This window comes from Callorhinus ursinus, unplaced genomic scaffold (genome assembly GCF_003265705.2).
Source record: "Callorhinus ursinus isolate GAN/ISIS: 27379988/994484 unplaced genomic scaffold, GSC_fseal_2.0 scaffold3, whole genome shotgun sequence".
Taxonomy (NCBI): domain Eukaryota; kingdom Metazoa; phylum Chordata; class Mammalia; order Carnivora; family Otariidae; genus Callorhinus; species Callorhinus ursinus.
The window spans coordinates 28190270-28208404 of record NW_027397065.1 but is presented as its reverse complement, the minus strand read 5'-3'; the positions used below and the strand labels follow the sequence as shown (position 1 = coordinate 28208404).

Below are 18135 nucleotides of genomic sequence, written 5' to 3'. Positions count from 1 at the left end.
CCTGGGTGGCTGAGTTGGTTAAAATAAAAGCTCTGGCCCAGATGTGTTCACAGACCCACTTCCCTTGGTTTCTCTGAACCCAGCTGAGGCCAGCAAGGTCTTTCACAAAAATTTACCAAGCACCATAGGAGAAAAATGGAGAAATAAACAGTGACTCTAAGGGGCAGAAATACAGCCAGACAGCAGCCTTTCTGCCCAAAAAGGCTGGCACAGATAAGCTTTAGATCTTGTGAAGTAGGGAAAGTCACCTTAAAAACTTCCCTACCAAAAGGGGCACCTGGGTGGCTCAGTTGGTTAAGCATCAGACTCAGGGTTTCAGCTCAGGTGATGATCTCATGGGTAATGGGATCAAGCCCCACATTGCCGCGCCCTGCTCAGCTGGGAGTCTTGCTTGAAGATTCTCTCTGCCCCTCCCTCTCAAATAAATAAATAAGTCTTTAAAAAAAAAAAAAAAGTTTCCTACCAAGAACCTCCCTCCCGGGCATTTTGACCTCGTTTTGGTTCAGAGTGGAAGATAAAAAACATGAGCTTGCTGTCCCCTCAGAGTTTTCTGGACTCTGTCCCTGCCTCAGATTATTGGTGTCATGATAGAACTCATGCCTTGAGTGAAATTTTACTTCCTCCCCAAAGGTAAGGCTTAGTTCCCCACCCAACAATTAAGAATAGTTAATGTCATGGTTTCCTACAGTGTAGAACTTGTGTAATATGTTAGGTGAATTGAGTGTTTCAAAGTCTGATCAAGAAAAATTTTAACACTTACCAAGTTCTAGAATAAGAAATATCTTAGGGCACCTGGCTGACTTAGACCATGGAGCATACAACTGTTGATCTTGGGGTTGTGAGTTCAAGCCCCACGTTGGGTATAGAGATTACTTAAAATCTTTAAAATATATATATATATTCACAGGTACAATCTAGAAAATAATTAGTTTTCTCAGAAGCACAGGACCCAAAAAAGAATTTGACATATAACATTCGCCGTTGACAACAAACGTGTACTAACTAAGCCAGGCACAGCACTAAGTGCTTTGTATGGAAAACCACAAGGATAATACATTCTATGAGATACATGTTTCCAGTACAGTAGTCCCCTTTATTCATGGGGAATATATTCTAAGATCCCTGCTGTGAATGCCTAAAACCACAGATGGTATTGAACCCTATATATATTATATTTTTTCCTATACATACATATCTGTGATAAAGTTTTATTTAGAAATTAAGCACAGGGGCGCCTGGGTGGCTCAGTTGTTGGGCATCTACCTTCGGCTCAGGTAATGATCCCCAGGTCCAGGGATCGAGCCCCGCATCAGGCTCCCTGCTCCGCGGGGAGCCTGCTTCTCCCTCTCCCACTCCCCCTGCTTGTGTTCCCTCTCTTGCTGTGTCTCTCTCTGTCAAATTAATTAATTAATTAAGTAAGTAAGTAAGTACAGTAAGAGATTGACAATAACAGCTATTAATAAAACAGAACAATTATAATAATTTACTGTAGTAAAAGTTATGTGAATGTGGTATCTCTGTTTCTCAAAATATCTTACTGTACTTACCCTTGTGGTAATGTGAAATGATAAAATGTCTACATGATGAGATAAAGTGAAATGAATGATGTAGGCATTGTGACATAACATTAGGCTACTACTGACCTGAAGATGTGTGAGAGGGAAGATCATCTGCCTCCAGAATATGGTTGACCGTAGGTAACTGAAATCACAGAAAGTGAAACTGCCAGATAAGGGAGGGCTTCTGTACTCCCATTATAAACAGAGGAAAAGCACAGGATGGAGATTAATTTCTTTTTTTTTAAGATTTTATTAATTTACTTGAGAGAGAGCATGTGCCCGAGAGAGCAAGAGCAGGGGGAGAGGCAGAGGGAGAGGGAGAAGCAGGCTCCCCGCTGAGCAGGGAGCCCAACTTAGGGCTCCATCCCAGGATGGTGGGATCATGACCTGAGCTGAAGACAGACACTTAACAACTGAGGCACCCAGGCGCCCTCAGATTAAGTAATTTCTATAAAATCACAGTCACAGAAACAGCAGCAGGATTTGAACCCAAGTCAGCATGCCTGGGGAGCCCAAGTTCCTAACCAAGATTTGTACCACACACATTTAACTGGTATTAGATAATAGTTTGTGTTTACTATATAATAACAGGATTAATTTACCTTTTCTCTTGAAGGTAAAAGATCATCCAGCAGCATCTTCTAATTGATATTTATCCTCCAAAATTGCTTTTCAAATCTTCTGATTTATTCGAAAGAAACCAATTTTTAATGTTTCCTTAATAAACAAACTCACGTTCTTTCCATACAAAAAGAATATTCTAGGGCGCCTGGGTGGCTCAGTCATTAAGCGTCTGCCTTCGGCTCAGGTCGTGACCCCAGAGTCCTAGGATCAAGCCCCGCATCGGGCTCCTTGCTCCGCAGGAAACCTGCTTCTCCCTCTCCCACTCTCCCTGCTTGTGTTTCCTCTCTTGCTGTGTCTTTCTCTGTCAAATAAATAAATAAAATCTTAAAAAAAAAGAATATTCTAGTCTTTCAATAACTAAACCCCAATACAATTTTCTAACCAAAACGCTGTGTACAGTTATACCAATGTAAATTTTTAAAATCAGAAAATGCAGGACACCTGGCTGGCTCTGTCAGTAGAGCGTGCAACTCTTGATCTCAGGGTTATGAGTTTGAGCCCCACAGTGGGTGAAGAGATTACATAAAAATAAAATCTTTTTAAAAATAAAATAAATAATAAAATCAGAAAATGCTATTGATCTTTTAGTGGAATAAATGTTGGTGTTGCTTTATTTTTAATTCCACAGAAAATGTTCACAAATAATAAAAAAATACAGAATTTATTATTACAGTTTTAAAAAAGAGTGATAAAAATGATTCTCTTTTCAAGTCTTTCAATCTTTCTGATTCTATCTGGGAAAAATGTCTTAACACCTTTCTTCACAGTTGCTGCTCTCATAGTCTTTATAAGGCGAGCTCCAAGCCTCTGGTACCAGTGTCAGTCTAGAATTACTTCATTTTTATTGGTATCTTTCTTTTTTAATTTTTTATTTTTATGTTAATCACCATACATTACATCATTAGTTTTTGATGTAGTGTTCCATGATTCATTGTGCATAACACCCAGTGCTCCATGCAGAACGTGCCCTCTTTAATACCCATCACCAGGCTAACCCATCCCCCCTACCCCCCTCCCCTCTAGAACCCTCAGTTTGTTTTTCAGAGTCCATCGTCTCTCATGGTTCGTCTCCCCCTCCGATTTCCCCCCCTTCATTCTTCCCCTCCTGCTATCTTCTTTTTTTTTTCTTAACATATATTGCATTATTTGTTTCAGAGGTACAGATCTATGATTCAACAGTCTTGCACAATTCACAGCGCTCAGTTGGTACCTATTTAAATTTATGATCTAAAGATTTCTTTTTAAAAGAATTTATATCATGGTGATTATAGTTAATAATGCTGTATTGTATATTTGAAAGTTGCTAAGAGAGTAAATCTGGAAAGTTTTCACCACCAAAGATTTGTAACTATATATGATGACAGATGTTAACTAGATTTATCATGGTGACCATTTTGCAATATATATAAATATCAAATCATTATATTGTACACCTGAAACTGATATAATGTTGTATATCAATTATAACTCAAAAAAATTTACTTAGTAAAGAAAATTGGCTTACACAAAATTGTAAAGTTATTATATAGGTGATATGAGAATATAGCATGAGTCATGAAAGCATAGGGAAGGAGTGACTAAGGTGTGTCGAGATATAACGATATGGCATTCCATTACTCAGTGCCTACATTTGAGACCGGGTTCAAAGACAGTGCTGTTGAGGTAGGTTTTTAACTCAAAGATTTTTTATTTTCCTCTCGTAGTGGAGCACATGATCCAGAAGAACCAGTGTCTCTTTACCAATACCCAGTGTAAGGTTTGCTGCGCCTTGCTCATTTCTGAGTCCCAGAAGCTGGCACACTACCAGGTATGCCATTGTACCTTTAGAAATACTTTACTTTCCAAAAATAAAAAAAAAAGAAATACTTTATTTTCCACAGTCAGTGCCAAGCCTTCACTTCTCCCTGGCTTGCACAATGAAGTGTATGTGATTCCTTCCTAGCCACCCAGACATTGCCTCCATGCATGTTGACTGTGATTTGAAGGTTGACTTAATTTTTCTGTGTCTCATTTCTCCCATCCAAATCAGGATCATCATACTTATATCTTCCCTCTCAGTGTGGTATAGTAGAAAGTATGCACTTTGGCTTTAAATAGACCTGAGTTAGAATCACAACTCTGCTGCTCATCTTGGGCAAGACACCTCACCATCTTCAGTCTTAGTTTCCTTATCTGTAAGATAGAGATGATGGTAATTTTCTCATAGATTGCTGTGAAGGTTAGACTTGATAGCATGTAAAGTGCCTTGAACAGAGTAGGAGCTCAATAAACTAGGTTTCTTCCCCTACCTTCTCCTCCTCAAAAGTTTTTGTGAGGATGGATCAGATGGAAATCTAGTATTTTTGAGTGCCTTAGATATGAAATGGCATTTGGCTATTTTTGATCTTTTTCCTGGGTTCTTGCAGAGCAAAAAACATGCCAACAAAGTGAAGAGATACCTAGCAATCCATGGAATGGAGACATTAAAAGGGGAAACGAAGAAGCTAGACTCAGATCAGGTAATCCAGCTGCCATGTTGAGACTGCTCACTTTCTGATGAAGCCAACAGGCAGGTTGGTGTGGTGGAAAGAAGGTGGGCTTTGAGTCAGACTGAATTGGCTTCAAATCCTGGCCATGTTGTGTGATTTGGAAAAGTCTTGTTACTTCTCTAAGCCTTGATATCGTCCTCCCTAAAAATGAGAATGCTAATATCAACTATATTTTAGGATTTTTCCAAACTAAAATGAGGGAAGGTTTATAAAAAGCAGCAAACACAGAGCCTGGCACATAGTAGGACTCAGTAAATCAAGCCATTATTATGCATTACCACCCAGTGGTTTATTGGAGCAGGACAAGAAGCTTCCCCTTCACTACTCAAGGAGAAAAAAGGGAAAGAAACCAGGCTGCTTGCTTTCTTGAAATGGGAGGGAAAGAGCTGAGTTCAGCACTTGAATGTTTTGAATAAACAAGTGGAAAAAACACCTTTCCAAATGCCTGTTCTGATTGAGGTGTAAATGCACTTGCTTTTTAGCTTAGAAATACTGTGAGAATTATGCTGAAACAATCCTAGTCCCTCAGGGGTACCATTATTTTTGTTCCATGGGAGGTTGTTCAAATGTCATGGGATGAGAAGTCCACTGATGAGGGCCCGATACCAGCTCTGCAACTTACTGGTTTGGTGACTTTGGGCAAATCACTTCACCTCTCTACTTTACCCATAAAATGGAGATAATAATTCCTACCTTTTAAGGGTATTGTGAGGTATAATTCCAATTCCTAGTGGATGTTCAGTGACTGAAAATTTACAGATTGCTTCCTATTATATATAGAGGTCACAGGTTTGGAAGGGCCTTACTCATCCTTCTCCAAAGTCACTGGACCCATCCCCTAGTGGCCCTTCTGCTTATGATTTAGAATTCAGAAAGACAAGACCAACTGTATGACTCTGGACACGTCACTTCACCTCTTTGTATCTTGATTATTTCAACCCTCGGGGTGGTCCAGTAGTTCAAATGAAGTGACATTCCCCTTCCTCTATAACAAAGAATTATCTAGTCCAAAATGTCAATAGTGCCAAAATTGTAAAATGCTCTTGTAACAAATACTATTCACAGATCAGACCTCAGAGAGCTGGGAGCTCTTAACATAGGCTTGAAATACATTGTTTTCTGGCCTAATCACAATCAACAAATAAAACCCAAATATCTGCTTGTTCAGCAAACCCTGAATATCTGCTGTGTGCCAGACTCCAGCAGGGTGCTAAGGATGGGAAACAAAGATGAGTCCAGTGGTCCATGCCCAAAGTCCTCCTAAGCTGTGACACTGTCAGTTTGGATGACAAGTGGTATGATAAAGGTCTGTTTAATGTACTCTGGGCATGCAGAGATGGAAGATGATTAACTTTTTCTGAATACCCACACAAAGCAGCTCAATAATTGTGTACTGAATGGTTTTCTTGCGTAATAATCTCCCAGAAGTGACATATGTGTGTGTGTATATATATATGGGCCTTGAAGGCTAAGCAGATACACGCCAGGCAGGAAAAGAGGAAGATCATTCTAGGTAGCAGGAATGGCCCAAGCAAAGCAAGGAAGCAACAGAGAATAAAGTGGGGAATGGTGAGTAGAGCCTGAAATGAAGTAGCTGGAGAAAGATCCAGAAAGGTAGGTTGGGGTTAGTATGTGAAGGGGGCCTTGAATTCCCATTCTTCTATGGGCAATGGGGAACCATTGAAGATTTTCTGGCTGGGCAGTGGCGTGATCAGACCTGTGTTCTTTCTCCCAACCAGAAGAGCAGCAGAAGCAAAGACAAGAACCAGTGCTGCCCCATCTGTAACATGACCTTTTCCTCCCCTGTCGTGGCCCAGTCGCACTACCTGGGGAAGACCCACGCAAAGAACTTAAAGCTGAAGCAGCAATCCACTAAGGTGGAAGGTACTGGTTTTCCTGAGTAGTGCTATATCGGTACCCCTCCCATCCTCAGGGCACCAATGCCAGGTGCTACCAGAAATGCTCACTGGGGCCACAGACTTGGAGAGGTTGAACTACTTTTGAGAACCCTTAAAAATATCAAAGTAGACCCAGCTTCAGTGAAATGCAGCCTCAGAGTTGTGCTCACCTACCTTCCCTTTCTTTGGTTACATCAGTTTTTCTCTGTAGAAGCATCTTAGCCCTGAGCTTTTGTCCTGACAAATAATTATAATTAGGGGTTCCAAAGTCCTCCAGGCCGTGCATACCATGAGAGCATTCTATCTCCTACCTCTCCCACTTAGGTTTTTCTCTCCCAGCCTCCACCTGCCCTTATTACCATGTGTTCCAAGTTGAAAGCTAAATCCTTGTCTTTTTCGTGTGCTCAGGTTATGCCCTGCTCACTTTAATCCTCAAAGCTGCCTGTTCTCCTCAAGACAGGGACTTGCTTTTCAAAGCGGGATACTCTAGTGCTGCCACTGGTGCCCAGCAAGCCATGTTTGCAACTGTCATGAATTCATTTCCAGTGCAGTGACTTCTAAAATAGTCCCCTTTATCTTGTCACCACTGGTACTCAACCCCCACTCTCATCTCATTAACTCCTGACTTTCTGGGAATTTTTAACCTGTGCTAACTGCAGTCAGCCAAGAATGAAAGTTCTTTGATTTTTATTTCATTTTTTTCTTGGTAATTTTTGCTTCTTTATTTATTTTGGACCAAGAAGTAAACTGGCTGTACTATTTATAACACTTATTATTCTTTTTTATAATACTGTATTATGAAAACAAGACAACAGTGTTTTGGAAGACTTTGAAGATAAGGTGAAAAATCACTCATAATTATACCCTCTTAAACACACCCAAATCTACTTCATGCTATGAAACAACAGAATATGGACTTTGAGGTCACAGACATGCAGGTTTAAATCCTGATGCTGCTATTTACCATCTATATGACTTAACTTCTTTGAACCTGAGTTTCCTCACCTATAAAATGTTAATAGTACTATCTACTTTATGGGTTATGAGGATGAAATAATGTATATAAGGAACCTAGGACTTAATAGATGCTCAGTAAATGACAGCTGCTGCTGTTAGTATTATCACCATCATTGAGATAGCCAGCATAAGTGGAATCCCCTTATGAAATGTAGTATTTGCTCAGGCATCCACCACCTGGAGCATGTCATTGGCCTCGCTTATGGTTGGTTCATCATTAAGTTATACTAGTACTAATGGCTTTTGTTTAAACTTGGTGTTGGGGGTGCCTGGCTGGCTCAGTCAGTGCAGCATGTGACTCTTGATCTTGGGGTCGTGAGTTCAAGCCCCACGTTATATGTAGAGATTGCTAAAAAAAAAAAAAAAATACGTAAACTTAAAAAAAAATAAAGTCGGTGTTGGAACCATGAATGGTACCAAAGAGATTAAAACATTAGGCCAAGGGAAACTATCTTAAGAACAGAACTTTATAAGGTCATTTATCTTTATATGGATTGATCTTTTCCATAAATGGGAAAATTTCCTGGAATATGCCAGGTCTCAAAGATTCCATACAAAGAGATTATTTTCCATATTCATTTTTAGGCTTTGCCACATACAGATAAGTTTTGATATAGTTGTAATCAAAGTGCATCTACCATTTGTATCCTGCTTTTACTTTTCACAGAATTTTGTAGTTTAAGCACATTTCCATGTTATTATGTGAGTGTAGAACTCTATTTCTGAAATTAAACATTTTTCTAATGCAAAAGTAATAGAAGCATGTTGTAGAAAATATGGAAAATATAGGTATATGAAAAGAAAACGTACCTATAATTTTACCACTCAGAGATAACCACTGTTAACATTTTGTGGAGTACTGTTTCTCCTATAATCTTCTGTTATGTGTATCTGTGTGTATCTGTGTGTATAGTTGTTTTATGTATATCCAGATTAAATCCATATATATATGTCCATATAAACATAGAATACTTTAGCCTTATCGTGTTTATAAAAATGATACTATGCATACTCGCTATGAGTAATTCTAGCACAAACGATGCAAAAAGTACAAAGAAGAAAGTAAAATATCCCCCAAATCCTACCACCAAAAGAGAAACACTATTAATATATTGGTGACATTTTCAGAATACCAGTAACACATAAAGACTGTGCATATATCTTTTAACAATGATAAGATCATATTGTGTGTAAAATTTTATACGCTTTCTGTTTAATGTAACATTTGTATATCCCCATGTTATTAAAAACTTCTTTATAAACATTTTAATGACTATATAATAGCCCATCATACCATATTTAACCATTCCTTTAATGTTGAACATTTCCCCCTTCCCCTTTTTTGATATTTATAAATAACAGTACAGCAAACACCCCTGTAGAATACTCTTTACATACTTCCAGCTGTTTCCTGAGAGAAGACCCCCTTAGTTGTTACTTTTTGGTTGTCCATAAAGCGGTTCCTCCAACTTTACTTAACCATTTACCTCTGATGTTTCTCTTCAGTATCTTTTAAAGAATGACCTTTTTATGTCTTAACAACCATTATTGTCTCTCCTTTCTGATGTGAAAAATCTATATTCATTGTAGAAAAGTTGGAAAATACTGAAACACACCCTTTTACTCTATGCCTTTGGCCTTTTTTCCATGCATCACCGGTATGTTTTTTCATTTGTTTATTTTACAAAATTGAGGACATAAATAGATTGCTGTATAACCTGCTTTTTCTTTAACATAACACCACATACTGAATAGTTTCTCATATATTAAGTATTCTACAACATGTGCATTACTTTTCAAGTGACTTGCTGAAACAATGGACAGGGAAAGTTAGTGGTCAGGGAAATTGAGATTCCTATGCTGGAAAATCATTGTGAGAAAAGCCAGCAAGTTTCCTCTGGCTTGCTAAAAATCCTCGAAACTTCCCCCATTGAAGTGGTCCAGGTATGAACAAGCATCTGAGCCATCGATCTGAGTGCTGCTGAGCCCCACTTCTCTTCCACCATTGGTGGGGGTTCTAGGCCACATTTTTAAAGCAGTGGTTACTAGGTTGACACCATTCTAGCCACGTGGACTCATTAGTGAGTCTTGGCATCCACTTCATAAAGCAGCAGTCTGGCCTGCCATCAGTATCAGGATATATGTTGACCCACAGGAGGCTTATGCATATGCCTATAACAGATTCTGACTAACTGAATTCATTGACCAAAGCCAGGGATGTTTTCTGAAGGTGAAAGCATGATCTGTAGCCCTCAGGTTACCCTACCACATTCTGGCAGCCTGGCATAGCAAAGACAGCATAGTCTTTAGGGTCACACAGGTTCACTCGCTAGCAGGGTGATCTTGGATAAGTCACTTTACCCATCTGAACCTTGTTTTTTCTCTATAATGTGGCAAAATGATATCTATCTCATGGGATAGTTCTGAGGACCAAAGGAGGAAATAACATATACAAAGCATGTAACTAAATGTCAGTGTCATCCCCTCTCTCCCCTACTCAGCAGCCTAGAAGGCAGTGTAACCCAAAAGGCCTCCCTAGTGTGGTTGCCTTTTCTAAATGACCCTCCAGGTCCTCAGGCCCTCAGTTGCTACATCTGTGCATTGGCTCCCAGCTCTGTAACTAGGGCACTTTGAGGGTGGGACTAAAACATCCAAATTTCTTGTCCCACTTGCTATGAAGTTCTCAGGAATTCTGAGGGATAAAAAGACTACAAACATGTATGTTTCTAGTCTGTTGTAACTGGGCAACTTGATAGCAGAAGCCTCCTCAGAATATGAGATAATCAGGATTCATGTACCTGAAGTAGTGAAAGCTGCTGATCAAGTAGCTGGTCTTTGAGCTCCCCCAAATCTTCCCAATTTTCCCAATTAGAGAAGGCTTTCCCTGTGTGAGTCATACAGGCAGTGCCACATCTGCAAGTGTGATTAGTGACCCAGCCTTTCTTTCCATTCAGCAGACTAGAAAGCTTGGCACCTTCGGGGTCTTTTCATTGTTTCTGTTTGAACTCTCTCACCGCAGCTCTGTCGAAACGCCTTACAAACCCTTTCCTTGTGGCCTCCACCTTAGCCTTGCACCAGAATAGAGAGATGATAGACCCAGACAAGTTCTGCAGCCTCTGCCATGCGACTTTCAACGACCCTGTCATGGCTCAACAACATTATGTGGGCAAGAAACACAGGAAACAGGAAACCAAGCTCAAACTCATGGCACACTATGGGCGGCTGGCAGACCCTGCTGTCACTGACTCATCAGGTAAGAGGGCCCAGCTCACACCCAGAGCTGGATCAGGCCCTGACCACTGGAGTTCCCCCGACTACCAAAGCTATGCCTTTTCTTCCTTACATCTCCTAAAGCAGGCGTTGCAAACTCAAATGCTTGCAGAAACCAGACAGGAAATTTAAATAAGTGAAAGAGCCAAGAGGGGATTTGATCAGCTGAAGAATATATGCCTCTCCTAGGCAGCTCCAGCTAGTTACTACCATATCTTCTGTTTTTCAAAAGACTCTAGAAAGTCAGATTTCTTTAAGAATTCCCCTCATTTTGGGGCGCCTGGGTGGCTCAGTTGGTTAAGCGACTGCCTTCGGCTCAGGTCATGATCCTGGAGTCCCGGGATCGAGTCCCACATCGGGCTTCCTGCTCAGCAGGGAGTCTGCTTCTCCTTCTGACCCTCTTCCCTCTCGTGCTCTCTGGCTCTCATTCTCTCTCTCTCTCAAATAAATAAATAAAATCTTTAAAAAAAAAAATAAAATAAATAAAAAAAAAAAAAAAAAAAAGAATTCCCCTCATTTTTAGGGGCACCAGGCTGGCTCAGTCAGTAGACCATACGACTCTTGGTCTTGGGGTTCTGAGTTCAAGCCCCATGTTAGGTGTAGAAATTACTTAAAGATAAAATCTTAAAAAAAAAAAACCCTCAGTTTTAAATGTGCTACCAAATTTTAAAAATGTTAAACCCTGTGTGAGTCAAGCCTGTCTGCAAGCCAGATTTGGGCCAAGGGCCACCAGTTTGCAACCTCTGATTTAAGCTCCCTCTCATCCACATTCCTATGTGAGGACCTCAGTAGCCTCTGTCAGATTTTAGAGTATCCTCAGGGCCCCTCATCTCTCAGCAGCTCAGGCCTGCCTATATCCTTGGGATAGTGTGAAGGACACCACTCTGACTCAGAGAACATTAGTTTTTCCCTGACTTCAAGATGCCAGTCAGCATCACAGGAGTAAGCATTCATGAAGAGTTAAGAGCCCTTCCCAGGGGCACCTGGGTGGCCCAGTCGTTGGGCGTCTGCCTTCGGCTCGGGTCATGGTCCCAGGGTCCTGGGATCGAGCCCCGCATCGGGCTCCCTGCTCAGCGGGAAGCCTGCTTCTCCCTCTCCCGCTCCCCCTGCTTGTGTTCCCTCTCTCGCTGTGTCTCTCTCTGTCAAATACATAGATAAAATCTTTGAAAAAAAAAAAAAAGAGCCCTTCCCAATCACAGTAACTATTTAGGGCTTATAATAAGAGTAGGGGAGGGGAAGATTGTTATTTTCTCTTTCATTCAGTCAGTAAATGTTTATTGAGCACCTACTGTGTTCCCTCATTGAGGGAAGAGTCCCTGTCTCCTGGAGCCTACGTGAGCATGCAATGGGTCCTCAGGGTTTCCACCCAGGCCATGGAGATGCAGCACCAGACAGTCAACCCTTGAGGCCCCCATGGCATCCAAGTACAAACAACTTGGCCTCAGGGAACCTGTTGCTCAGAGTCATCTGTGCTCTTGCCACAGTCCTGGAAAGGTGAACACCCAGATGTTGTAGATGTTCCAGACCACAGATGAACAAGGGGAGAGATCATGCGTCTCTAATAACCCCCAAACCCAAAGCAGCCATAAAACACAGGTCGTCACTGAGCAGTACTGACAAGATGAGATGGGCATGAAACAGTGGCTTCAGCAGGGTGCTAAGGAGTGTTCTTCCAGTGCCACTGAAGGACCTTGCTTTATAAACCTCTTCAAAATTGGGTATTTACAGGGCGCCGGGTGGCTCAGTTGGTTAAGCGTCTGCCTTCGGCTTAGGTCATGATCCCAGGGTCCTGGGATCGAGTCCCACGTCAGAAGAGAAGGCGACTTCTCCCTCTGCCTGCCACTCCCCCTGCTTGTGTGCTCGCTCTTTCTCTCTCTCTGTCAAATAAATAAATAAAATCTTTAAAAAAGAAAAAACAGAAAATTGGATATTTACGTAGTGTTCCCACATACAAGTAGTGCCTTCCCTTTTAACAGGATCAGCCCCATATGCTGAGGAATCTGGAAACTTCAGAACCAAGCTCCTCAGAACCCTTCTTCTATGACACCCTCCTATTTTGGCCTGAGACTGATAGAGACAACATAGCATCCAGCCGGCATGACCCAGGGTTCTCTTGCAGCTGACACTTCTTTGCTCCAGCTCCTGGCCCTCCTTTATTTGGCCCTGCCCTGGTCATTTTCTCATTATCTCTGTCCACTGCCGGGACTTAGACACTGCCATATTTTAGGCTGCTTATCTTAACTTGTATCCATTCTATTATCTTAAGCCAAAGTCTCCTTCCTATATCTACTCCTCCATTTGTCTAAGACTAATTACCATACTTAATCCTAGAACTGTATCCTAGGTCCTTTCTTCTTGCTTAAGGCATCTGACTGCTTTACAGACCAGCCAAAATTTTTCATGAAAACCTAGGCAGGGGGCAGGGGTATCACACCCCCTTAGATATTAACATATATATTATAATTTAATTCCCTCAGCATTCCTAAAAATAGGTACGATTTTTTCCATTTCACAGATAAAGAAGTTGAGACTCAGAGTGACTTGCCTAAGGTCAAACAGCTGATAGGACCTGATGTTGTTAAGTGACAGTATTAGTATGTGTCTCTGGCTCTGTCTGGCTCCAAAACTTACACTCCTTCCTCCTGCCTCCAGCTCTGAGTATAATTGACAGGAGGCTTTCCAACTACAGGACATCAGTAGAGGCACTGAATGCACTCTGACCCCCTTCTTACCCACAGAGTGGGATGCTGATCTAGGATATGCAAAGCAGTGACTTGAGCTGATAGGGACTCCGCCTTAGTAAAGGTTTTAGGTTTGTTAGCAGCTTGACTTTTCCCTGCTGGCCTCTGCCAAAACTTGTTTGTTCCTTCTATCAGTCAGTCATCCTATACTTACCTGCGGCGGCTGCAGTCCAGGCTTAAGCTAGATGCTCTCACATGTAATTACCTGATTTAATCCTCACAGCAGCTCTGTTGTGCAAGTTTGATTATCCCCATTTTACAAATGAGGTCATTAGGATCAGAAAGATGAGGTGATTTGTCCTGAGTCCCACACTAGGCAGCAGCAGGCAGAGCCAGCATTGAAACTCAGGTCAAGTTCTATATTGGGTCCAGAGAATAGTTTCCATGGGGCTCTTGTCAAAGTGTCTCCTGACAAGTATGGATCAAATGTGAGATGACCCAGAGTGTCCAGATCTCTCCCCCAAGCAGAAGTTGCAGCATCCACCAAGCAGAGCAAAGACTTGGAGTTTGCTTTGTAATTAAGGCTCATATGTCTCTTGTTTATCCAAGAATACCATAACTAAAGCCTGCATTTCAGGCAGTCAAATCCTTCCAAATGCCAGAGCATTCAACATCCCGAGGTTACTGGGATCCTCCTCTGCTTTACCCCATCACTTTCTCTTCCTACGTAGGGCCTTTCCTCCTACATAGAACAGGTCTGCTTTCTCTGCCCCATACTGATCCCTCCGGTTTCTTCAACTACTACATAAGACAAGTTTTCAGGTCTTGTTAAATTCATATATAGCCAAGAAATATTTGTTAGGTTCTTTCCTAATTTATGCCAGGCATTGTATATATGGTAGTGAACAGGACAGGTATTGCCCATGTTCTTATAGAGCTTAGAGGTTAGCAGAGAAGGTAGGCATTGAGCAAATAACTAAACAAATGGGGCACCTGGCTGGCTTAGTCAGGAGAGTGTGCAACTCTTTTCTTTTTTTTTTTTTAAGATTTTATTTATTTATTTGTCAGAGAGAGAGAACACAAGCAGGGGGAGCAGCAGGCAGAGGAAGAAGCAGGCTCCCCTCCGAGCAGGGAGCTCGAGCGGGACTCAGTCCCAGGACACTGGGATCATGACCCGAGCCAAAGGCAGACACTTAACTGACAGCCACCCAGGCATCCCAAGTGTACAGCTATTGATCTCAGGGTTGTAAGTTTGAGCCCCATGTTGGGTATAGAGATTACTTAAAAATAAAATATTAAAGAAAAAGAAAATGGGGCACCTGGGTGGAGCAGTCGGTTAAGCGTCTGACTCTTGGTTTCGGCTAAGGTCATGATCTCAGGGTTGTGAGATCGAGCCCAGCACTGGGCTCTGCACTCGGCTTGGATTCTGCTTAAGATTTTCTCTACCCCTCCCCCCCTGCTCTTGCTCTCTCTCTTTCTCTCAAATAAATAAATAAATCTTTTAAAAAGTAGGGGGGCACCTAGGTAGCTCAATTGGTTGAGCACCCAGCTCTTGATTTTGGCTCAGGTCATGATCTCAGAGTCCTGGGATCGAGCCCCACATCTGGCTCCATGGGGAATCTGCTTGGGATTCTCTCCCTCTGCCCCACCCGCCCCCCCGCTTGTGCACATGTGTGCGCTCTCTTTCTTCAAAAAAAAAAAGGAAACAAAATGGGATAACTTAAGATGGGGGAGCAGGGATCAAGGAAGGCTTCCCAGAGCGTAAGGAGAAAATAGTGTTGGGCAAAACGATCCTGGGAAGATGAGCAAGCATCCAGTCATGGTGGTGGTGATCATGTTAAGGCTTTGGGCCTTTATCCTAAGAGCATTGGGAAGCCACTGACAGTTTAAGCATTATTAGATCATTCTGCTTACAAAGTGGAGAATGTTTTGGAACAGGGAGGAAGGGGAGTATGGAGACCCCAGCAGTGAGGATATTGTAGTAATTCATACTGAAGAAGATGGGAGCTTGGACTAAGGTGGCAGTGGAGAAGGTAGACAGAAGTAGATGGATTCAAGAGCTATTTGGAAGTAAAACTGCCAAGATTTGGCCGTCAAATGTGGGAGGCAAGGGGCACCTGGCTGGCTCAGTCAGTAGGGCATGCAGTTCTTGATCTTGGAGTTGTGAGTTCAAGCCCCATGTTGGGTGTAAGAGATTAAATAAAAATAAAATCTTTACCAAAAAAAATGTGAGAGGTGAAGGAAAGGGAATAGTCAAGAATGGTGACCAGGTTTAGTGTTAAGCTATTAGGTGGATAGCCAGGTTTCATCAGCTTAAGTTTAAGATGCCCATGAGATATCCAAGTAGACAGTTGGATATACAGCTCTAAACCTCAAAGGAAAGGTCTGGGTTAGAGATACTGCCATTTGGTAGGTCAGTAGCTGTTAAATATTGGTAGTTTCATATGTTTTAGGTGGTAATTAAAGTCAGGGGAATGAATCAGACCCCCTAGAGAGTTTAGAGAGAGAAGAACTGAGGGTTTGAAATAAAGGCTTCTGGAAATTCTGTCCATTAATGTCTAAAAAGGACCTGAATTCTGATTGCAATAATTTTCCCCTTAAATTCTTTTAAGGGATGTGTCTTCCAGGAAATACCTGAAGATACAAAGGAAACAAATGTAGCTGGGAACATTGGCTAGTTTATTGGAGTAGAGGCGATCGTTGGTGTTCACAGTAGCTACAGCTGCCATAGTAAAAGGCTGGTTAAAAGATATGCTCCACCTCTTTACCAGACTGACACGCTGAACCCATAAGAGTAAAATAATACTAGTGATGAAAGCTCACATTTGTTGAGCACTTACTGTGTGTCAAATGCTTTTACTTAAACCATTACAATAACCTTATGAGGTTGATACTAATATTAACCTCATTTTATAGGTAAGGAACCTGAGTCTCAGAGAAGCCCCACTTTTACAAATGAGGAAACCAAATCTCAGAGAGGTTAAGTAACTGGCCTGTGGTCCTACAGGTAAGAAATGATAGAGCTGGGATTTGAGCCTAGGTGATCTCACTCCGGAGTTGTGAAACTTTAGGATGACAGATGATTGGAAAAGCGTCAGAACCAGAGGGCTCTTGAAGTTATGTGTACAGCTAATATCTGGCATGCTAGAATAAGTACAACCTTTGTGGCCAGCCAAGCCTGAGTTTGCCACTTCCTAACTCTGTGTTCTTAGACATGTGACTGTGCCTTATTTTCCTCACTTATAAAATAATGGTAATGATTTTCACAGGATCGTTATGAGGGCCAGACAAAATTATTTAGTGTGCATGGCCTATATCAGGTACTTGGTTAAATGCTGCTTTTTATTTTAAGTATTATGGTTATAAGTTATGGTGTAATTGGCTTATAGTTGAGAAAAGCTGAGGATCAGAAAGTGGAAGGGATCTAGCCAAGATCACATGAAGGCAGAGCCAGGAGTCCAGCTCCATATCTTGGCTCCTGACCCATGCTCTCTACTGGACCATGTGGACAAAGACCACTTTGTCATTGGATCAACCATGGTAGTGAGACTGGGTGTCTGTGGGCCCCAAGGTAGAAAGACAGATTAATTTTCATAGCAGGCATTCTCATTAATTACTATTATTGCAAGCCCAAGGAGAGTGACAGTTTCCCAGAGATCTCTCAGTGAAGGGCATTATTAATGAGGCCACTTAGCACAGTTAGAAGGTAGAAAAGACAGTTAGACCAAATGTCACCTCTTTGTTCTGTCCGTCTTTTATTTACTCAGCAGACAGCTACTCTGGACCAGGTTCAATGCTGGGGATGCTGCAGGGCATGAGGAGGTTCCCAATCCCAGGAAGTACACAGGCACATAGCCTCTGTCACCATGAGCAATGAGGCCCTCTGGGATTCTCATCAGGACCAACCACCTAACCTCACCCCACCATCTGACATCCTCAGAAGGGCATTTACTGTCAAAAGCAGCAGTCCCCGGGTCCCATTTTATTGGATAACTAAGCATCTTGATTTTTATGTGTGTTTCAGCTGGGAAGGGCTACCCCTGCAAGACGTGTAAGATAGTACTGAACTCCATAGAACAGTATCAAGCTCATGTCAGCGGCTTCAAACACAAGAACCAGTGAGTAATCGTCCTTTGAAATTCAAGGGTCTGCAACAAGAATTCAGGGCTTCTAAATAAAAACAAAGCCAAGTATTCCTTTGCTAAAATGGAATCCTGGCAGCCTTTTCTCAGTCAACAGAAAATCAATCAGTTAGCAGAAAGAAGTGTCTCCTCCTTAAGCTTTTCTCCCGTCAGCTTCTCTGCAGCCTTTGGACCTGCTGGGCTGAAGGTTTTAGTAGAGAAACATAGTTTCCTTGGTGGTCTCCTAAAAGTACTTAGATTTTCTACCCTTTAACAGTCTGACTAAGCAAGCTTTTTTTGGTCCCCACCACCAGCCTAAAGAATTCTTGTCATCAATTCTATGGCAAGAGCTCCCTCTACAGGTTATTACCAAATATGACCAGGTTTGTTCATTCCTTGACCAAATATTTATTGAACACCCTCTGAGTGGTGGCCAG

At 41.8% G+C, this 18135-nt stretch overlaps 1 protein-coding gene across 10 annotated transcripts in view; it reads left to right on the top strand.

The window, feature by feature from the left end:
- The window catches only part of ZNF346 (zinc finger protein 346), a 70009-nt gene that overhangs the window by 48454 nt on the left and 3420 nt on the right, over positions 1 to 18135 (top strand). For 3 of the 10 annotated variants that reach the window (XM_073889613.1, XM_073889609.1, XM_025866976.2), the window contains 5 exons: positions 3887 to 3990; positions 4589 to 4681; positions 6451 to 6595; positions 10646 to 10879; positions 17602 to 17695. In XM_073889613.1, the coding sequence (XP_073745714.1) occupies positions 3895 to 3990; positions 4589 to 4681; positions 6451 to 6595; positions 10646 to 10879; positions 17602 to 17695 (662 nt within the window). In that variant the 5' untranslated portion in view covers positions 3887 to 3894. Of the gene's footprint in view, positions 1 to 1646; positions 1698 to 3886; positions 3991 to 4588; positions 4682 to 6450; positions 6596 to 10645; positions 10880 to 16493; positions 16585 to 17601; positions 17696 to 18135 lie in introns of those variants that run through there. The other 7 variants (XM_025866979.2, XM_025866980.1, XM_025866977.2 and 4 more) reach the window with 7 other exon arrangements.